The sequence below is a fragment of the Parus major genome, chromosome 19, assembly GCF_001522545.3.
Source record: "Parus major isolate Abel chromosome 19, Parus_major1.1, whole genome shotgun sequence".
NCBI lineage: Eukaryota > Metazoa > Chordata > Aves > Passeriformes > Paridae > Parus > Parus major.
In genome coordinates, this window is record NC_031787.1 from 323,816 (window position 1) to 346,323 (window position 22,508).

The 22,508-nt window shown below is 52.0% G+C and overlaps 1 protein-coding gene across 7 annotated transcripts in view; it reads right to left on the reverse strand.

The window, feature by feature from the left end:
• Window positions 1-673: 673 nt before the first annotated feature.
• MTMR4 (myotubularin related protein 4) overlaps window positions 674-22,508 on the reverse strand; it is a 49,817-nt gene continuing 27,982 nt past the window's right edge. For all 7 annotated transcript variants that reach the window (XM_015646787.2, XM_015646789.3, XM_015646790.3 and 4 more), the window contains 16 exons: window positions 22,179-22,295; window positions 21,455-21,537; window positions 21,128-21,294; window positions 19,845-19,941; window positions 14,611-14,724; window positions 9,646-9,842; window positions 9,239-9,367; window positions 8,127-8,238; window positions 7,516-7,711; window positions 6,880-7,065; window positions 6,070-6,240; window positions 5,818-5,972; window positions 4,284-5,478; window positions 3,620-3,730; window positions 3,276-3,364; window positions 674-2,898 (listed from right to left, as the gene is read on the reverse strand). In XM_015646787.2, coding sequence (XP_015502273.1) covers window positions 2,721-2,898; window positions 3,276-3,364; window positions 3,620-3,730; window positions 4,284-5,478; window positions 5,818-5,972; window positions 6,070-6,240; window positions 6,880-7,065; window positions 7,516-7,711; window positions 8,127-8,238; window positions 9,239-9,367; window positions 9,646-9,842; window positions 14,611-14,724; window positions 19,845-19,941; window positions 21,128-21,294; window positions 21,455-21,537; window positions 22,179-22,295 — 3,297 coding nt within the window. In that variant the 3' untranslated portion in view covers window positions 674-2,720. The remainder of the gene's footprint in view (window positions 2,899-3,275; window positions 3,365-3,619; window positions 3,731-4,283; window positions 5,479-5,817; window positions 5,973-6,069; window positions 6,241-6,879; window positions 7,066-7,515; window positions 7,712-8,126; window positions 8,239-9,238; window positions 9,368-9,645; window positions 9,843-14,610; window positions 14,725-19,844; window positions 19,942-21,127; window positions 21,295-21,454; window positions 21,538-22,178; window positions 22,296-22,508) is intronic.

A 22,508-nucleotide genomic window follows, 5' to 3' on the forward strand; every position in this document is an offset into this window, starting at 1 on the left:
TGTGAGGAACAATGGTTCACATTTCAGTCTGACACTGTCCTGTTCCCCACAGCTCTGCCTTCAGGTATCACCTGTGTGACAAGAACACCTGAGCCAAACTGAGGGAGTTTACCAGGCATCTGCTGAATTTCAATATCCCTGGATCTCTGAAACTGAGGACAGGCTTAGCAGGAGATTCTGTCTGGCTCCATCACAAACCTGCAGCACGGTGCTCTGACACAGCACAGCTCTCCACCCACCATCCTGCACAGGAACCACCCACACACCCACCTGGAACAGGTGCTAGCACCATGTCAGTCAGGAGTGAGGGGATCATAGAATCAAAGAAGGGTTTGGTTGGAACATACCCTGAACTCATCCAGGTGAATAACCCCAACTCTCTCAGCCTTTCCTCATAGCAGGGAATGCAGCCTAACAACGCTTCCTTAGAAAGAAAAGTTCTCCTTGGGTCCTTACAGGAGTGGCTGCAAGGCCCTGGTTATCCTGGGAAGGACATCCTGCAGATTTCTTTGGAAGAGGACTGAGGTGTTCTGTGCCTTACCTGTGATCCTGATTGTGAGAAGAGATATTAAATCCCTAACACACCTTGATCAAGGGAAAATGTGGTAACAGCAGCCTGAAACCCCCCAGCTGAGCAGAATTCCCCACACAGGAAAGAAAAGGCCAAACCCAGCAGCACTAATATAGAGATTTTATTTCAACTGTATCGAGTTGTACAGCACATTTTGTTTGTCACAATGCCATCAAACTGTTTGGAGAGTTTTTGGCCAGCACATTGTGACACTGAAACTCACAGGAGCTAAAAGCAGTTTGGACTAATGGCCTGAATGGGAGGGCCAGCAGTACCTGGTACCTGGCTTCCTCATCTCTTGCAGTCATTCCAACACGTGCAAAACAGGAGCAAATCCAGCTTCTTCTGCCAGGCCAGTGGTCACACTTCCACGACTGCAAGGTACAAGGCAGGGCAGAATCTGAAGGTGCCTTCTCTTCCCAGAGCCATCCTGGCTGTTCCCAGTGTAGAAAAGAAGCAGAGTCCAAGTACAGGGTCTTCAGAGGACGAGCTTCACTCACACATCAGGATTTACAACACCAGAGACTGACAAGTCAAAGTGCAGGGAAAGGTCCTCATTTCATTCCTTCTGACAGAGATGATGAACCATTCCAGAAAGATCTGATATCACAACAGTGTCGAGTGCTTTGCCTGGTTAGCAGAGCACTGTCCTCACAGGCCCTCCCTGCCACACACCAAGTCTCAGCTCCTGAAGTGCAGAATACATTGGAAAGAAAACCTATATTTCTGCAAAGAAATGCCCCACTTTCAAACTCTTCTTCCTGACTAGCATCCACAGATGCCTTACAGAGGAGGCAGGATGGATGCTCCCCGAGGGACCTAGGGATTACAAGCCCACTGAAGCCCACTTTATAAACCTTTCTTCCTTTCTAAACCCAGTTCCTTGTCCTTAGGATGAGTTGGGATTCCTGCTCTCTAGTTTAAAGGAGAAGCAGAGAGGCAATTACAAGTTGGCAATTCTGAACTTTGACCGCTGTACAGGAGACAAAAAAAAAGAAGTCAAATTCAAGAGGCATTTCAGGTAGCACTGGGGCAAGTCAGAGAGATTGTTTCCACCTCTGAACACATGCCACACGTCATGGTTATCACTGCAGCTTGGCTGTACATCCTAAAGTGAAAAGCACAGACTGTAGTGTCTATGTCAGCCAGTGTCCTTCCCCACCCCGTTTTGGTATTGATGCTTCGTTCTCCCTTCTTCGGGTTACATTAAGTGCACAGAAATATATAGCAGCATTTGGACTGAAACCCTCACATACACCAGACAGCACATTCCAGGAGGTAAAACAACACATTATGGCCTATACCCTCAAGGTATCAAGTTTTCAGGATAAAGAGCAGTAGGAAATGGAGAGCTGAGGGCAGAAAAGGGGAGGAAGAGCAACACAGGAACACGAGTTCTGTTTCCATGCCAGGAGAGGATCAGGGTGCCATTCCTGTGTTAGCACCAGGCTGTGACACGACCGCAGACAAAGCAGACAGGCAGAGCAGAAGTGAAAAGCCAATCTCCCATGTCCCCGTGGTGCTGGGGCAGGGATGAAGTCCAGTGCGACACCGATCCCAGCGGAGCCTGAAAACGGACACGATCTGCTCGGCCCTTTTCAGCTGGAATGAGTTTCTCTTCAGAGCCCGAGAGAAAATCAATTAGTGATGGCTAATGAGTCTTGTTCAGCAAGCTGATCGCAAATCACACTCATGGAAAGAGAATCCACAGATCTGCTCCAGGCTGAGGCCCTTCCAATGCCCGCGGGACCATCGGGAGCTTGCCCTGCTCCTGCTCACACAGCAGGCTGCCTGTGGAGGGGGAGGTGGTTCGAAACATCCCTTTCTATTGCTCTGGGGGGACTTTGCACAGGCAAGAGCTGTCAAAACGTTGCTTTCCAGCTCCCAAAAGGAAGAGGCTGTGATTCTCTCTCAGCCCTGGGCCATCAGGGCTACAACACACGGGCCCAGCGGCTCCAGGGTGGGGACACAGCGAACTCTGGTGTGAGCCCCCCTGCTCCAGCCCGCCCGTGAGGCTGCTGCAGACAGTGCATCCCAGCTTGGTGCTCAAGTGTTGTGCCAAAGGCCTTCACAGTTACCCTGGAGGCAGAGTCACCCTTCAAACCCACAAGAGAAAAGGCTGGGCTTAGACAGGTCCCTTGTCTGGCATTCAGCTGGAAGCTGTGGCAATGGGTTTCTTCATATGTTGGCTCATGAGCTCCCTGGCACGAGACACTTGGATATGGTCATAACAGGAGTTACAAACGAGGACAGGGTCATACAACTGCTGATCAGGGATGGGCAGCTTCAGATGGCAGCAGGTAGCACAGAACACATTCCCACAGTTCCTGTCAAGGAGAAAGAAAACCAGTGAGAACAGAGCTGGGACCGCCACAGCAGAACTTCAGCAAGCACAAAGGGTCCAGGCCAGGGCAAAGCACCAGCCTGACTGAGGACTGTAAACATGTTTCTAATTCTGTGGTCAGCAATGCAAGCAAACTGCTGGGGCTGACAGGGGCTCATTGCTGTCCCAGAGAGAGATCAAAGGCCTTGGAAAAACAGAAACAAGAGCAATGTAGCAGAGAACTCTGCAGGGAACTGATGAGGCTTGGCATGCACTGGGAAGACCTAAAACCTTTTCCTGGGAGCTGGAGGGAACAGAACCTGGCCAAGGGGCATTTTGTGACAGCAGGCTGAGGACAGGAGGAGCCCAGAGCACTTTTACCTGCAGTGGTGCCTCCGTTTGGCCAGCCAGAACTCACAGTCGCAGTTGAAGCAGTGCGAGGCCATGTGGTCTGGGACCCACCGCGTCACCTAGGGCAGACACCAGTCAGCTCCTGCCTAGAACCACCCCCGGGGACAGCTCTGGGCACGCTGGGGGTGGCTTTGGGCCACACCTCACAACCAGCCTACCCCACCCGAGCCAGCAGCAGCAGCAGAGGATGTGTCAAGGACACGGGAGGCTGCTCACCGCCTCTTTCAAACCCCTCTCTGCTGCTGTGCCCCCCAAGGTGAGCTGCAAAAGACATTTCCTCCCAGTGCACCACAGCCCCACCATGGGACACGCACCTCAGTCTCCTTCTTATCCACAGGTTCCCAGCTTGCTTCCGACAAACAGTCCTCACTGTGGTCAGAACAGAAATCCTCTGTGTCGCTGCCATCCGACTCCTTCAGACACGTCTGCAAAACGAGAGCAGGTCACCAATGCCCTCTGCTGCTGGCCACACACCCCAGGGCACGCCCTGCTCTGCACACTCTGCACTGCTGAGGGGCACCTGGGTGGCTCCTGAGTCCCCAGACACGGGGCAAAGCATCCATGGGTGTGCAGGAGTTTGGTCCTCGAGCAGCAGAGATATCTCTGGGACATCTCTGGGACATCTGGGACATCTGGGATATCTGGGATATCTCTGGGACAGCTCTGGGACATCTCTGGGACATATCTGGGATATCTCTGGGATATCTGGGATATCTCTGGGATATCTCTGGGACATATCTGGGATATCTGGGATATCTCTGGGACATATCTGGGATATCTGGGATATCTCTGGGATATCTCTGGGATATCTCTGGGATATCTGGGATATGTGGATGAGGACATGGCCAGGACAAGGCCACAACTGATGGAGGAACAATCTTTCCCAGCCCCTCCCGAGGGGCTGGAGAGCTGTGGGTTGGGGAGGAAGGTGTGCAGGGCTGCAGGAGCCGCTGTGGGGTGTGAGCAGCCCGTACTCACAAAGTCATCCTCGTAGTCCATGGGGGGCTCGGCCGGAGGGGCGCAGAAGTGGCGAATGTCCAGGCGCAGCTGCAGCTCCCGCACCTGCCGGCGCAGCTGCTCCACCTCCTGCTTGTAGCTGGCCTCGATCTGCCGCAGCCGGTGCTGGATCACATCCGTGGGGAACGGCAGCCCGTCGTCGTCCAGGTAGAGGGGAGGCACAGGAGAGGGACATTTTGGGGGCAGATGCTTGGGACCAGAGGCTTGTTTCAGGTGGCAGGGCAGCCAGAAACGGCTGGGCTTCCCAAAATGCGAGCTCACGTGGCCAGCACAGGCCGAGGGCTTCCCACCTTCCCTGCCAGACCAGGGGCCACTGAGGCACAGGCCTGGGGCCCGCAGGGGCTTGCTGCTCAGCCTCTTGCTGCAGCAGCCATAGGAGAGGAGGTGTCTGGCTGCAGGCTCCCCATTGGGGAGCGATGTCACCATGCCTTGAAAACTGTCCCAGTTGGACCCCAGGAAGGAGAACTCACTGCTTTGGCTCTGGGAAATGGGCTTGCGCCACTGCTCCAGCAGGAGCCTCCCTGGCTGGCCAGGCTCCTCAAAGGGCACGCTCCTGCCAGCATCACCTCTGCCCTTGTCTGCATCTGAGCACGGGATACCCAGGGCAAAGCCTGGGATGTCCTGAGCAGGGGTGCCTGGTGCCAGGGACTCCTGGCTGGGAATGTCTTGGTGGGTGGTGATTCTTTTGGGACAGCCTCCTGCACTGGACACCGTGCCAGCAGCCTTCAAAGGTTCCTGGGGACAGGTTTCCAAATGCTTTCCAGAACTGGTGGAAACCTTGTCGCTGTTTTCCTGTCCGGAAGGATTTGGATCTGGCCCTACGCCATCCAGTTCCTCCATGTGTGTTCCACTGCCCTTTTCCACCTCCACAGGGACACTGCTGGCTGGCACAGCAGCCTGCCTGCTCGGCCCTTCGTGCTCAGCACAGCTGCTGCCTTGCAAGGGAGGGTTCTCCTCCTTCTCCTCCCTGGGCCGTGCCTCTCCCGTGGCCACTGCAGCACCTTCAGCCCCCTCAGTGTTGGCATTCCAGGCTTCCAAGCCCACCCGCACCTCCTGACAGTGGTTGTTCAGGTTGGGGTCACTGGATGTGCGTGTCAAAGGGCTGCTGGAGTCACAGGCTGAGAGCAGGTCATCCATAGATCTTGTCTTTGGTAATCTAGAACCCAGAAGAAAAGCAAATCTCACAATAAACCCCCCGAAACTTCCCTGGCTTCAGTCAAAACTGAGATGAAGGCAGGGAAATATTCCCAATTACAGTTCCAGGGGTGTAGCTACAGGAGCTTCCAGTGTAGCTACAGGAGCTGAAATGCACACCAGCACAGCGTGGCCTCCTGCCTTTGAGGTGCAGCAGGGACCTCCACCCCTCCGAGTGGCCGGGGCACTGCTACAGAGCTCTGGCTCCCACAAGGAAGATGAGAACAACAGGGAAACTACAAGAAGGGCAGGAAGACCTGTGGGTGCACAACACGCTGAGCCTGAACCTCTAAGCTCTTACCTGTCCAAACACCTGACGCTGAAGTCCTGGCTCTGAGATCCGGGGGGCATGTAGATGTCCATGTCCTCCTGTCCCAGCGGGTGTGGTGAGGAGGCTGGCAGGTACACGGCTGTCCAGAGGTGCAGGGCACGCACGTGGCACACGGGATGCAGCACCTGCGACACCACCCGGTCAGAGCCCGGCCACGGAAACCCCTCCAGCCCCTCCCCAGGGCCTGCCAGGGGAAAAGCCTGGGCCAGGAGCTCTACTGACCTGCTCAGACCCGGGCATGTAGAGCAGGTTGTGGAAGTTCTTGTTGCCGGCCCGCAGCAGGGACCAGACGGAGCACGTGCGCTTGGGGATGTTGTGCATCTCGCGCTCGCAAGGGCTGTTCCCCAGGAAGGTCCCGTAGAGGCAGGAGTACGTGTGCTGCACCAGCTTCACCTGTGCCATGCAGGGGGAGCCACACTCAGAGCCACGGGGAAAGGGGGCTCCTGCCCACAGGGGACACATCTTCCCCTCCCCTGGGATGGATCATGCACTGCCCACCCTGGCTGACCTCAGTGCTGCCCCTGCTTCCACATGGCCAGGACAGGGATCACTTCACTTGAAGGGAAAGCAACGTTCAGCTGATACCAAACCCATCCCTCTAGAACCAAATGACTCTTTAGAACCCTCTCTTGCATTTTTTGGTAAGACAGAGATTAATTTTTTTCCCTATTTTGTTTCTTTTTCAAATGTTTCAGACCTCCACCACCCCTTCATGGGAGAACAGTTTCAAACTAAAAGAAAACAGATTTAGATGAGATGTCAGGGAGAAATTGTTCCCTGTGAGGGTGGTGAGGCCCTGGACCAGGCTGCCCAGAGCAATCTGGAGCAGTGGAACGTGTCCCTGCCCATAGCAGGGGATGGATAGAATGAGATGGACTTTAAGTTCTGTTCCAACCCAAACCATTCTGGGATTCTGTGATAACCTCACAATCTCCCAGGTTTTGCAGACCTGTTTCCTTTCAACTCCAGTACTGTAAAACATCAAGACTTGCCCTCTGTCTCTGCTCACATGTTTGTATATGTATTTCTTACCAGAAAAGCTTCATTAAATTCGAAGAGGCAGGGAAACTGCTTCAGAAGCTGATGAACAGCATCCAGCCACTGGAGAAAAACTGGGCACTGCTCATTCTGATCTTCCACCTTCTCCTGGTGTCCACAGCGATCCCCAAACTTATGACCAAAATCCAGCCAGTCCGACTCAACAAGCACCTGGAAGCCCTGTGAATGGAAGAAAAAACAACTGCAGAGACTTTGCTGAGGACACATGGCAGGACAAAGCAAGGCCCATCCACCAGGAAAGGCTGGGAAGAAGGCTGCTGCAGTGCCTGGCTTGGGAGCAAAGCTCACCAGGGCTGGAGCATTCCAGACACAAACTGACAGTTGTTATGTCCATGCAGTGATGAGCTCAGAGTATTCAGAGCAGGGAAGCAGCTGAACTTTGAGCACAGAAATGTATTTCCCACAGCGCTTCCCCAGGCTGGGCAGAGAAGTGAGGAACAGTTCACCCAAAACAGGCAGGAAGAGAACAGGGAAAACTCAACACCCACCACAGCAGCTCAGAAACACCACTAAGCTTATTCCCAAAAGCAATCCTTCTCCTTTCCACAGGGATTCCAAGACAAAAGCTGCCCCTGGACAGACATGAACTGCAGCAGAGCACAATCCTACCTCCATGGTCCTGTAGTAAGGGTCCAGGAGAATCTTTGCCAGTGCCACGATCTGTGGAGTCCTGTCCCAGCCGTCAGAGCAGTGAACCAGCACTGGGCGCCCTTCTCTGTCCACAGCACTGGAGACCAGCACTGCTGCCTTCAGCATGACAGAGAGGTGCTGCAGCCACTTGGTGCTCTCCAGGGCTGAAAGCCAGCTGCAAGGGGGAAAAAGGCAGGAAAATGATTGCTTAGCTCTCCACTGAAGAAAAAAAAAATAAAAAAAAATAACTTCAGCTTTCTTTGAGCCCTCAGTGAAAATCAATCTTTTCTAAAACATGTCCCAGAGGACAGGGAAAAGAAGGGCAAAGAATCCAACCTCAAATTTAATTTTTTTCAAATAAATTTTAGAAAGCCCCGGAGGACACACACAACCAAGTGACACTGAGACAGTGCCACAATCCCTTCTGGATTAACGGATCAAAATTAACAGCATTCGAGCACTGTGAGCACTTTCCCATCCCTCCATTTTCTCAGGTAGGAACCTGGGATAAAAAAAGGAAAAAGGAGTGAAACCCCCCCAGGTCACTGACAGATCAGATCATCAGTCTCAGCTAGAGAAGAGTCACTCACTTGCTGGGGTCTGGCACCTGGCTGCAGACAGCACGCAGATACTGGAAGCTGTTCCGGATGGAGTGGATGTTGGCCATGCCCATGAACACGACTTCACAGTTGGGGTAATACTCTGACACGAGAGACAGGAACATTCAGAGAGAGCTACAGAACATTCTGAGCTGTGAGGGAGCCACAAGGTCATAGAATCCAACTCTGCTGCTACTGCCTCCACACCCCAGTGCAGCTGCCCCTCACACACCACTCCTGGCTCATGGAGTCACTGAGGTTGGGAAAAACCTCCAAGGTCATCGAGTCCAACCATTTCCCAGCACTGACACATGTCCCCAGGTGCCACATCCACAGAGCTGTTAAACCCCTCCAGAGGTGGGGACCTCTGACACTGCCCTGGGCAGCTGTGCCAGCACCTGACAACCTTTTAATGAAGAAATCTGCCCCCATATCCAACCTAAACCTCCCCTGGCACAGCCTGAGGCCATCTCCACTCATCCTGTGCCTTGCTCCCTGGGAGCAGAGCCCAACCCTCACCTGGCTGCTCCCTCCTGTCATTTCTGCAGAGCCAGGTCCCCCCTGAGCCTCCTTTTCTCCAGGCTGAGCTCCCCCAGGCAGTCCTGGTGCTCCAGACCCTTCCTTAGCTCCATTCCCTCCTCATGGTCTTTCTTGTCCTAAAGGGCACAAAACTGACCCCAGGACTGGAGGTCCCTCAGCAGTGGCCAGATAAGGGGGACACTCAGTGCCCTGTGACCACACAACTGCTGGAACAGCTCAGTGACACTGACCTGCTGCTCACCTGGGCACACCTGGGCCCTCATTCAGCTGCTGCCAACCAGCACCACCAGGTCCTTTTCCCCTAGGCAACTTTCCAGCCACTCTGCCCCAGTGTGGAGCGTTCACTGGGGCTGCTGTGACCCAAATGCAGGACCCAGCACTTGGCCTTACTGAACCTCATCCAATTGGCCTTGGCCTGTTGATCCAGCCTGTCCAGATCCCGCTGTGGGAACATGCTCCCACAGACCAAGCACGAAAATGCTGCCCTGACCCTCAGCTGTGCCCTAGGAGCCACCGCCAGGCCCAAGAGGAAAATGCTCTGGGACGTTCTTGGCCCTTGGTACCTTCACATTCGCAGCCTCCTCCCTTGGCCCTGTTGGCCACGGCTGCTGTGTAGGACCTGGCATCGAGAATCAGCAGCTTCTGAGGGGTTCCCACGTTCTCCACGCCCGAACACGCTGTCAACGACGAGTCTGCAGGGACACAGACACGGTGTGAGCTCCTGGCACCCATTCCTCCCTCCCCTCCCGAGCCACACGCCACAGTGACGGCACAGAGGGTCCCCAGGGTGTCCCCAGGCTGTCCCCAGGGTGTCCCCAGGGTGTCCCCGGGGTGTCCCCGGGCTGTCCCCAGGGTGTCCCCAGGGTGTCCCCGGGCTGTCCCCGGGCTGTCCCCGGGCTGTCCCCAGGGTGTCCCCAGGCTGTCCCCGGGCTGTGTTCCCCGTTCAGGAGGGTGGCAGAAGCTGTCTCACCGAAGTCGGTGTCGCAGGGCTCGCTGCCGTCGCTGCTCCCGGTGTGCGGCGCGGCGCCCGGCGCTCTCACGCCGGGGTTCAAGGCACAGGCTTTGGCAATGGATGTCACCAGGTACTCGTCGTCGGCGTTGCGCCAGCCCCACCAGCTGATCTCGGGCTGGCTGCAGCGCGCGATCACCGCCCCGCTGCGCGCGTGTCTGCGGGGACAGAGCCTCGCTGAGCCCCAGAGCGCGGGGACACGTTCCCCGTGCACAGCCACAGCCCAGCTAACGCTCTGTGTGCTGCAGCACCGACCCTCCCATCCGCCACACAAAACATCCAGATAGGAGAACTTGAAATCATTATGGTTGTTTTTTTGGAGCGCAATAGATATTTCACAGAACCGTGGAATGGTTTGGGTTGCAAAGGACATCACAGATAATCTTGTTTGACCCCCCTGCCATGGGCAGGGACACTCGATTTTAAGGCTGTTCTGTTCCCTCCTGCTCTTTCTTTTTTTTCCACCCTTAAATGAATGGTTATTAAACCATTTCACTTATCACCTGTAAGTGGTGAAGATGAGCTCACTTGGCATCAGACCAGAGAGTTTCTGGGTGGAGGCCTGAGCTGGTGTTTATCAACAACCCCTAAATGTGAACCCTACCCTGGCTGTGCTTGCTGACACCTGGCAGGAGACCTGAAGCAGGAATCAGTGCACTCCTCACATGAACACACTGGTCAATCATTCCCAACTGGCCTGGAAAGGGACTGCGAGGTGATAGAGAATGACCCAGAGAGTGTGAAATTTAGTATTGATAAATGAAGGGTATTGACAGATGATGAAAGCATAACCCTGGCTGTGACACGGAGCAGTTTGGTGCAGATCAGCAAATCCCAAAGGCTCTGAAGTCACTGGGGAGCTCTCAAAAGCCTCAGCTCGGTACTCAAGAGAAGCACGAAGGTTAAGGATGTGCTAACAGTTATTGGGAAAGGAACAAGAGATAAAGTATAATATTCACATCTTAACCATCCTAAATGACACAAAATCCTCTCAGAAAGGACCATGTCTCAAACCAAGCTCCAGAGATGGGTGGCACAGACACAAGCAAGCACTGGAATGGTCAGGCCATGTTTCAGAAACACAAGTTCTTGGTCAACAAACAAAACCAAGAGTGGACTCACAGCCACGGTGCAATGTGGAGCTACTACCTGGTTCCAGCACTTGGTGCCAGGGTCACCACTGACCATGAGACAGCCACTCATTCTCCCAAATGGGTGTAGGAAATCTAGGATAACTGATGCTCCAGAGATGCACCAGCAAAGAGCACCTGCATGCCTGTCCTGTTAGTTATGTTACCCTGAGGTGCTGCTCCTGCTGCCTGCTCCCTCTTGGAGATGGGAAAATGAACAGCTCTGAAGCAGACCCACACACCAACCATGCTCCACCATCCTGCCATCCTCCTGCAGCATTTATCTGGAGACCACAGAATCAAGGAATGGCTTGTGTTGGAAGGGACCTCAAAGCCCATCCCATTCCACCCCCTCCATGTGCAGGGACACCTTCCCCTGTCCCAGGAGCTCCAAACCCAGTCCAGCCTGGCCTTGGGCACTGCCAGGGATCCAGGGACAGCCCCAGCTGCTCTGGGCACCTGTGCCAGCCCCTGCCCACCCTGCCAGGAACAATTCCTGCCCAAAATCCCATCTATCCCTGTCCTCTGGCAGTTATGTAGCTTCCTTAATGATACCTCACAGATAACAACAATGAAGACTTCAAACTGAAGCCTTCCAAAGAAATAATGTTCATGTTTGGTCAAAACACCGTGGGGACCCTTTAAGTGCTGCTCTGTTCTGCAAGGTGACTTCCAGAGCAGTCACTCCCAAGAGATCTATTCCTGCCTTCAGGGTCACTCAAGGATGGACAACAGAGCAGCAAAGGCTTTGTTTATGATAGTAAATGAAACAGAGCCCAAGTGTGGACTGAAGCACCAGCCAGTGATCATCCAAGCCTGTTTGTGAGCCACCCACAGCTCCTGGCCTGTGCCAGGGGCTGCTCCCAGCAGGCAGCCTGGGGGGCAGGACAGGGTGCAGAGCACAGCACCTGCTATGGGCAAAGCTGCTGGTGCCACCAGGGTCGTGTTGAACTCACAAAACTCTTGGTAACACAAACCTGTGAGTGCTGAACAACTGCTGGGACCTCCAAGGGACACGGTGACCTGGCAGCAAATGAGGAAATGTGGCAGCACCAATGAGTGTGAAGCCACCAGCAAGCAGAAAGTACAGCAGGTACCAGCAGAGAAACCAAAACCACAGCTGAGCTTGCAAGGAGCTTCCCAGGGCAGGAGACCACCAGAGCCTGACTCTGCCTTCCCTGCACATCTCCCCAGCATGAGCACAGGAACCATTTAAGGCCTTTTCTAACCTGGGAGTTTTAGGGAGGTTTTCCTCAAAGGAAAAAGTTCATTTCTTGAAACTGGAATGGCAGAAAGTGCCAGAGTGTTTTAACTTACGTGGAGCAAATTATTCTTTATGGATCCTCACTTTAATGACTCAAGATCCTGTCATGATGCAAAGCTGCAATAGGAAGTGCCTCTGCAGTTCATCAGTTGAGTTTTTCCTCACAGGTTCATTCTGAGCACAAGGCTAGAGCACATCTGATACTGTCAGCACATGCCATTTAACCCCCAGCAATCCTCCACAATGGATTAATACCTGGTTTAGTGGAAGGCAGCAGGGGGTTTGGAAGCAGACAATTCTCAAGGTCCCTTCCAACCCAAACCATTCCATGGCTCAGTGATCTCTGAAGTCTCCTCTCTGGTGTTTCCTGGACAAGTCAAGGAGCTTGACTTAAAATGCACAAGAAAGCGTTTGGAGAGGGTTTAGTGAGCTGAGCCTGAAGGTTCCCAGCTGAGCTGTGTGTGTATAAGAGCTTCCATTCCCAGATCTTTGGGATAAACTCCCGTCTCACTGTGGCAGGATGTGAGAGCCTGAGAGCAAAGCTCAGCCATGGGGAGGAGCAGTGCCCACTGTCCCCTGGCAGGGGATGCAGGAGGAGCATTCCTGCTGCCACAGGCCCAAGGTCTCCTCAAGGTGGCTGAGCAGACAGACACAGAACTGCCACGCCATCCCCGTCTGCCTCTCTACTCAGCTAAATAATTGATTGCATCCTTTGCCTTGTTTTAGAAGTGGATTGTACCTGGAGGCTCCAGCATCTCTCCTGTGCATCTCCACTGAGGACTGAGATGGAGACCTGAATTTCTGCTTTGCTTATAGCTAAATTATACTTTTTTAAAGAAATCTGATAATGGGGTACCTTTGTTATCATTTCTTACAGCTCTGACTGTGACCCAGTGAGATCAGCATTATCCAAAAGCTCTGAGGTCTATCAGAGTCCCTTGGGATGCAGGCACCCATCCATTCTCTCCTCAAGTCTGAGTGAGGAGGAGCTGAGTGCCAGGCTTTTCATTTCCTCACAGCACAAGGCACTGCAAAAGTAGCCATGACCCTCAAGGACTGTCCTGCCCCAAAGACTTCAGTCTTGAGGGCAAAGACTAAAAAAACATGTGTGAAAATCAAGCACTTGCCCCATCTTGTAACATCACTTGTCAGCGTCTTCTAATCTGATCCCAAGCTGCAGAAGGGTTGCACTCAGCTCATAAATTACTGGGTACCATTACAGAGATATAAAGCAAGGAACAAAATAATTGCTGGAGTAGGAAAAAGACATGGCTTTGCCCTCGGGTGGGGAGGCACAGTGGGACAGGCTCCAGCACCAGGCCATTTTTAGCAAAAGGAATCACAAATACAATTAACTTCTTAGCTGAGCTGGCTACAAGGAGGGAAAGGCTCCATCCCATAAGCTCTACTCCTTCCCACTCTGCTGCAGAGCTGAGTTCTGCAAAGAACACACGGGGTTTTGCCACATCCAAGAGCAAGCCATGAAGATGCAGAATTAAGGTGCCTGTAAATTCACTGGGTTTGCTTCCTGACTTCTGTAATTTCCAGTACAGCTCTGATATTTTAAGGTTTTTTATATTTGGATTTGGTAACTGCTAACACAGATTCTAAGGCTACAAACCATAATTTACATTTTACAACAGCACAACTGCCTGGGTGCCCTTTTCCATCAGCCTCCTGCTGGTTCCAAACACATCAGTCTCCTGGGAAACACATTTAATGAGGAACCAGCCCCTACCCTGCAGAGCTCTGCTCCATTGGCTGCCTGGCCTCCTGCATCCCCTTCTAGATTATTTATGGAAGGCTGGTCAGGGAACAGTTCATAGAATTACAGATTATCCTAAATTGGAAGGGAACCACGAGGATCACCAGTCCAACCCCTGGCCCTGCACAGACCCCCCAACAATCCCTGCATGTCCAAGCTCTCCTGCAGCTCTGGCAGCCTCAGGGCTGGGACCATTCCCTGGGGAGCCTGGGCAGTGCCAGCACCTCTGGGGGAAGAACCTTTCCCAAAATCCAGCCTGACCCTCCCTGGCACAGCTCCAGCCGCTCCCTTGGGTCCTGTCTCTAGTCATGGAAGAGCAGAGCTCAGAGCTGCCCCTCATGGGAAGCTGCAGATTTGGGTATTCCCAGGTGTGTCCTGGCCTGCACACCCTGCTGGGCACAGGACACCAGCAGGCTCCTTCTGCCTCACATTTCTTTTGCTGCTTTTCAAAGCAGCAGCCAGACAAGGGCCAATGTGTGCAAAGATTTTGAAACTCTCAGAGAACTTTAATCTGACCTCATCTTGCAACATCTCCTGTAGGAGGAAAGCCACCCACACCTTCAAATCTAACAAAGCAGCAAAGGACAGCTCTGGAACACTGCTCCTCTGTTCTGGAAAACACCCTGCTGCAGACAGTGCTGGGAGAAGGAGCCCTGGGAGCAGGACAGAAGGACAAACAGCTCTCCTGCCATCCCATTCCAGAGCCCCTGCAGGACCATGAGGACACAGCAGCTGTCATGGGTCTGGGGGAGGGAATTTGCATTTACCTGTACACCACCACAGGGATCCTCTTCCATGACCTGAATGAAGCCACGTTCTCCAGCTCCTTGTCGGTGATCCAGACAGGGACCAGCAGCTTCTGGGGATAACTGGAACAAAGCCTGAAGAAGAGAAAGCATGAAAGGCAAGATGAGGACTGAGCAATCAAAAATCTGCCCTAGAGCAGCTCACACTTCCCCAAACTCAACATGCAGGACATTGGCTCTTCCTCCTCATATCTGTCTCAGTGCAGCCTCCACAAGAGAGCCAAAACATGCTGTCAGGAATGAAGAAAACCTCTTTTTACCTCAGGCCTCACCTCTGGGCTCATAATAAGTATCCTAGTACTTCCCTGGGTGCCTTTGAAACAACCTCTGGATTTAAGAATTCACAAGGGTTTAGGGGAACAGACAATAACTTACATGGAGTTTTTGTTTTCTTGTAGCAGGTACACACAGAGCTTCTGGTAAAGAATGGTCTATCATTTTCTGCCCGGCAGAACACGACACCACTGCTCAACTCGACACGTTGTTCAGTGAGGAAGACACAAATCTGCCCAGGAATTTAGCAGTGGGGACTGCAGGTATGCAAATAAAGTGACAGGAGTAAGATCTAAATCATATCTTGTTTGGTGGGGTGCCAGAAATTAAATTCTTATAGATATCTGAACATGTACCAGCAGTGAGAGGAGAACTCTGGAAGCAGAGAGCACTGCCAGAGGGCAGGGTTAGATGGGATATTGGGAAGGAATTGTTTCCTACGAGGGAGTCCAGGGTGCCCAGAGAAGCTGTGGCTGCCCCTGCATCCCTGGAAGTGTCCAAGGCCAGGCTGGACAGGGTTTAGATCACCCTGGGAGAGTGGAAGGTGTCCCTGCCATGGCAGGGGTGGAATGGAATGGGCTTTAAGGTCTCTTCCAGCCCAAACCATTTCGGGATTGTAGCACAGACAAAATTCCAGGAGTGCAGAGGGGGTTTCTGGCTTCTGCAGCTCCTCCCCTGCTCCCAGCACAGGCCAAGGCAGGCTCAGACACAGCAGTGCCTGGGAGCTGGACCAGCTGAAGCCCAGCACAGGTGGGTACACGGCAGGGAACATCAAAGAGCAGCCCTGGCTCAAGGCTATCCCACATCATTTAGCAGGAATGTTTCAGGGCAGATGGGGAGCAAAATGAGGGGGGTGAAAGAATCCACCCAGTAAGCTCCAGAGGGTGGGCTGGTGCCCCTGAGCCCAGGCTGTTCCAGCTGATGGCAACAGGCACAGTCAAGAATCAGTTGATGGTGCTGGTGAAGAACTGCCTGCCACGCTGGAAAATGGCACTGCAGTGTCTAGACAGCTCCTCTGAGAGCCCCAGGCAGAAAGCAAGGGTGGCTAAGGGATAAAAACAACTGTGTGAGGATGAGGAATTCAGGAAGCAAAATTAAAGCTGTCAGTTAAGAAGGTGAATACCAGGTTGTCTGTGGTAAGATGTCTGGACTTGGACATCTCTGAAATGCCTCAGATTCCGTAAGTAAAGGTGGAAATTAGAGAAGCAGTGAAGTGTGAGTGAGGATGCAGGAATATGGGAGAGGGTTAGCACCTGTTCAGGTCTGGAGGAACTTCTGGAACAGCTGACTCTATACATGAATAGGCTTCACTGAAGTGCAAACAGATCCCTGGAACCTCAGATGAAACATGGGTGATGTCTTAAAAGTACAGACTGGGGAGAGGTAGTCCAGGAGAGGCTCAGGATTTTATCTTCCAAGAGTTAAGTCACTAAAACTGTGTAGCCTTAGGAAAACAGTAAGACAGAAATCAATAAAATTCAGGTAGGAAACAGGACATCTTTAAGAAGTGAAGCCAAATTCAAGCAGGGTGCATAGAAACAGGCAGTAAGGTCAGGAGAAAGAGACATGTCTTCCTAGGCTAGAATTCCAGAGAAATACAGTAGAGGAAGTGGAAACCCAGGATAAGTAACTCTGTTTAACAGAGTTGGCTTAACAGTATCTTATAAATTGAAACAAGGAAGAGTATCTGTGGCACCCCGAATTTCAGAGTACAAGCTTTGTAGGAAGGCCAAAATTGGCTGAGCTTGTGAACAAGGTGTGGGCAGCTTCCAGGGGAAGGTGGGGGTGAAAGTGTGATGCTCAGAGTGACCAGCATCCAGCAGAACGTGCATGGATCAAATCCCCACGCTAAGGAGAAACAGCACAGCATTGAGGCAGCACTGCCAGCCCCTGCAGGGTGTGAGGGACAGGAATGACTTCCACAGAGGCTGGAAGAGAAGCAGAATGTCTGCAAGGGCAGAAATTCCCATGGGAGACTTGTGCTGCTTCCACACAGAACAGGCAAATGTCTGAACCAAAGTGACATTTTCAGACACACCCAAGTGTTTCTTGGTGCTACCAGAAAACTCACACAGAAGTCTCTGGCTCTTCCTTTGAACCTAAGCTAGAAAAACTAAAAAATCCCTTTGTTACAGCATTCATCACTCAGTAGATTCAATCATGTTTTTAGAGGGGATTAAGGCTCCTACAACAGCAACAACAACAACAAAAAGGATAAGACACTTGGGTTTTGAGTAACCATGGCTGTTGGAGGGAGGTCACCCCTCGTGTGTGAGAACTACCTGAAACATCAGTGAACGAGCAGATAGGGCAGTTTGGATTTTCAGATGGGGTTTTTTGAGATCTTTTGTGTGCTTGTGTTTTTTAACAGGTGTGCTGTTAAAAACACAGCTGAAGGATGCTCCTCTCAGGAAACAGCTGGTCTTGGGAAGATAAGAAGTAGTTTGGAACCTCAACCATCATTTTTCACCACAATGGGAGTCCTAAAGGGAGCCACCTGCAGTGGGGTGTCCTGGAAAGCCCTGGGACCAGGCTGAGCCAGACCACCAAGGGGAACAGCCTTGAACTGTGAGGTCTGATGGCAGGAGAGGGTGGCTGGAACAACACAGACACAGGAACCAGCACCTGTGAACAAGGACTGATGGAGAACCTTCTTACCACAGAGACAGTGATGGGGAATTGTGGAATACCCTGATTTGGAAGGGATCCACAAGGATTGAGCCCAGCTCTTGGCCCTGCACAGGACACCCCAACAAACCCATCCTGTCCCTGAGAGCCTTGTCCAAGCTCTTGCCTCGCAGAAGGCAAACACGTGTACCACTAACAGAACTCACAGACTTATTGTCCTCATGTTCCTGGGGCAAATCCAAGCAGGGACAGTAATTATCACTTTCCAATGGTATGGATAGCATTAAAATTTATAGAGAAGTGTAAAAAAGACAAAATTTGTATTAAGAGCTGTCTCAGAAACCGGTAGGAAACACCATCTGGCTAAAGCAGTAACAGAACTCCTGGCAACTTTTTCCTATAAACTCAAAGTTAAATAAAACCGTAACAGTAAAAAGATAAAACCTGAAAATGAGCATCAGCACTGGAGGAAAAGCGCTTTGTTGTGTTTTTCCTGTTTTTGAAGGAGTACCAAACGCACCAGTACCGAGGCTGATATGAAACAACTGCCTCGGAGAGCCTGTGTGGACCAGATGGGCAATGCTGGAGTGGAGAATTACCCATTCCCCTGGCTGTAAGATCCCTGAAGATGTGAGAGCCAGGGAGAGACTGTGTAATAATTTTATTGTCACTGTATACTTTTATCAAGACTGAAGGAGTGGTTATTATAAGCTTGTATTGCTCTCATTTTACGATGGCTGTCGCCAGGAAGGAGAGAACAGTTCCCAGATAAGGACATCTCGGAACAGACTTGAAAGACTCGGAACAAAGCCAGCACCTTGGAGTATCCTGTCTTTAACAACACTGTTTTGCCAAAGCGGGGAAATAAAAGATAAAAGGACTATAAACAGTTAAAAAGTAACCTGATCCCTGTGAATAGAGGCAGGTGGTTATGATCAAAAGCCAAGGCAGGATTTAAAGCCACACTCCCCGAGCAGCAAGAGAGAACTGGTTTGAGTTGCACAAGGCAATTACACCACCCGAGATCCTGGGATGTCTGCAGGAAGCTGGGACCTGAAAGGATCCCCAGGGAGGAACTCAGCATGTGGAGAGAAGCAAAGCCAGGCCCACACCCAGCTTGTTGAGGTCAGTTTTAGGTTCTTTCTTCCCTGGTTGGATTGGAAATGAAACACCTGTCTTCAGAGAAGGTGGCTGCTGGCTGTGGATTACCGGCCAGGAAGCAAAGCACAGGTGGTCAATGGAAGTTGAACTTCCTGAAAAAAGAGGGATCCAGCAAGGAAGAAGGCTTGACATACTCTCTACCTAGGGCATGGACCTACAGGCTGTGCACTCCAAAACTGAGCAGTTCAGAACAACAACTTTTATTTGGCATCCTTGGAGAAGATGTGTAAATGCCAGCAAAGTCATGTGAACAGTCCCAAAGCAACAACATGGTGAGTAGGGCAGTGGTAAAATGGAAAACACCCCCAGATTTAGTGCTTGTGGCCTGGATTCTTCAGGCAGCAAGCTCCAAAACTGGGATTTCCCCAGTCCAGCGTATCTGAGGCTTCTCATGGTCTCCACAGGAAACCAGTGACCTGAACTGTTCAATCCACAGGTGATGGGGATGCCTGGACTGGCTGGGACAGAGAGGAAAGGCTGAGGGATACCAGTGGTTTCAAGAACAGGATTATGGGGAACACACAAATGAGTATGTCCATGAAAGTCTGAAATCCCATTGGCTGCAAGCAGTGCAGCTGTCCTTCTCCAAGAGTCCTGTGCTCCAGCAGGAATAGAAGGCAGGCTGGAAACACTGACTGGTGACAAAACGTCTCTTCCACTGTCAGAGTGGGAAAACCTTGTAGAGATCTCCACCCCAATGTCCACACAGACCACCTCCAACACTGACTCACCTGAAATTTAACCCCACAGTGCTGGGGATGTGCCCAGCACACCACCATGTTCCCAGGGAATGCTCTTTTCCCTTGCACACTGTGAACCTCCCAAGCTGCACTTGGACCTCCAGATCCCAAATGTCTTCCACAGGAATTAGAGCCACCAATTGTAAACTATACCTGAGTCAGCATTTACAGTTCCTGCTAACTCTGATCTTTGGGCTGCATTCCCTCTCAGTTCCATGATGTGAAAGGCAGAAAGCAGAGGGATCTGGCTCATACTCTACTCTGCCTGGGGGCTGTGAAGGCCAGGAAGGGGGGACTGGCTGGGGTCTGACTCAGCCCTGCTCTGCACAGGGGTTACCAATGGAAAGGTAAGGCAAGAGCAGAGTGGGGAGAGCGTGGTGATGGAACACTCACTTGTAGTTGTTGTTGATGTCAGAGACGCGCCAGGCGTTCTGCAGGTCGAAGCTCATCCTCACCAGCTCCATCTCGAACCGGAACCTCACGTGGTCCCCTGAGGAGAGGAGCACAGGGGGTTACTGACAGCACAGAGGAAATCTGAATGTGTTTGTGGAACTCCACACCAACTGCCATGGGCTGGACAGTCACAAAACCACAGAAGGCTTTGGGTCAGAAGGGACCTGAAGCTCATCCCATTCCACCCCAGTGAATGTCAGGAACCCTATGGCAAGGAGCACTCAGCACCCACCCCAGGCAGTTCCTTCCTCCAGACTGCTCTCAGACACTGACTCAGGCTTTCCTCTCTCTTGTTTTAGCCTTGCCTCACAAATTCTGGATGCCTTTGTTGCTCCAGTATCAAATCTTGTTAGTAAATAAATACTGCAAACTCTTCACCTCAGCCCTATCCTGCAGCAACAACTTGCACAGGCGAGTTTATTTATACTGAACACTTTCTCTAAAGGAAACACAGCAAATATCTCTGATTGCTGGGGTTTGGGGCATGGTAAGGACACAGAGCTTACCTTTCCCCTGTCAGCTTCTCTTGGAATACCTGTACTATTGAACCCCATCCTGTGATCTAGCCTGTCTTTGGACATTCCATTTAGGCTACTGCTGCTCTCCTCTAGGATCAGCTCATTTTTCAGCCTAAAGCCAGGTTTTTCACTCATTTTAATTCCACTCTTAAACAGCTTTGTCATTAATAAGACAAAGCAACTGCAAGAGAACTACTTTGTGTTTCCAGGGAAGGGAAACTCCCAGTCCACACGAGGGCACCAGCACAGCTCTGGTTTTCTCTTCATGGACTCAAAGACTTGATTTGTGCCCGTGTGAGGATGAGCCAGAGCTCTCTACAGACCGATCCTGGAAATGTCACAGCATTTTTGGGTGCTGGAGAAGAGATTCAGATGGGCTCATATTAATTAGGCTGCCTCAAAACTGATGCTGTTTACCACTCCAGGACAGGATTGCCTGAGGTCTCTACCACTGTGATGTGAGAACTTAATTATGGGATGTTTTCTCACATGGAGAAAGGGAAAAGCTGCTTCTGTGTCGCTGGGTCAGAAAGTTCTTTGTTGTGTTTGTAACTAATTCCTTTCACTGTGCCTCTTATCCAGCAGCCTCTGGCCATCAGCTGGATCTCTAGGCCAGACACAGCATGACCCAGCAAGGAGAATCTGAGACCAGAGATTATGAACAAGAGCTGAAGTGCAGTGCAGTGCTGCTGGCCAGGAGCTCACCTGGCCGGCAGAGATGGGCGTGTTGATCCTCCTCATCCACACACACCCCCAAGCACCAGGCGTGGTAGGCAAATGCAAAGAGGTCCTCGGGCTTGGCAGGGCGGGCAATGGCTCGAGTCAGCCTCTTCAGCCACTCCTGGCACTGCTTGAAGGTGGAGAAATGGCACCTGCAAACCCAAAGGCAAATCACCCTCAGCAGGGACTGAGCCAGGAAAAGGAACACAGCTCCAAGCGTTAGAACCCTGACTGTGGACAGCTCAATTCCAACAGCAGCACCAGAGCTGGCCCCAGCCTGCAGCAGCTGCACCACAGCAATAAACCAGATACCTGATCACTTTGGAGTCCTTGCAGATGATGTGAAGCTGGAACATATCCCGACACTCCACGCTTTCCATCATTCTCAAAGGCACCTGCGAGGGAGGGACAGATGTAGGGCATGACAAGGCACACCACAGGCCAGAGCAGCCCCAGCAGCCGTGCCTGCAGGCTCCTCACGCTCCAGCACAGCTCCACCAGTCACGAGCTGCTTCTGTGAACTACAGTCCCACTCCCAGGGTTATGGAGCTCCATGAGTCAGCACAGAGCTCTTCCATGATTATCATTCTGATTTCTGTTCTCTCCCTCAGTAATATCCCACTTGGGGCCAGGTTCTTACTCAGTCACATCCAGCCAAGCACAGGTAACTGAGCTAAACAGCAGCTGCAGTAAGAGACAGCAAGTCAAGGCAGTGAGAGAAATCCTCAAGCTCCTACTGCCTGTGTTGGTGAGAAGTCTCATTAAAACTGGCCTACAAGAAAACTCAACAGCTTTAAAACCACCAAAGTTATTGCTTGAATTTAAAGAAAATAGCAAAGGCAAGACCTAATTACTATCCAAAGGAAAATCCCATCCTCACACTTAAATACAGCAGTAAAATAGCAACTGCTCTCCCAAGCCTAGCATCCTCCAAGAGACACCTTCCTGTGCCAGAGCCCCCAGGAACAGGGTATTCCCACCCCTCCTTGGTCTGAAACCCTGCAAGAGGTGGTGCTGCAGGTAGAGCCAGACTCACATTGATCACAGAGTCCTTGAATTTGATATGCAGGCGGTAGTTGGAGATGGCGATCACAGCGTCATTGGCATGGCCCAGGTACTCCACCCCCTCACCCTGCAGCACAGTGAACGGCACCTGGAAGGGAGACAGCACCACGTCAGCTCACACAGGCACTTTGTGCACTGGAATTCCCATTGTCTCCACAGTGCAGCCCCAAGGAACCATTCCTAGCAAGGAAAACCCGAGAGCAGCACGGACAGCACCGGCACCACTGCCCAGCCCCGCTCCAGACCCCTCCCCAGGGATCACCCGTGTGCCACGGCAGCGAGGGCTGGCCTGGGGACAGGG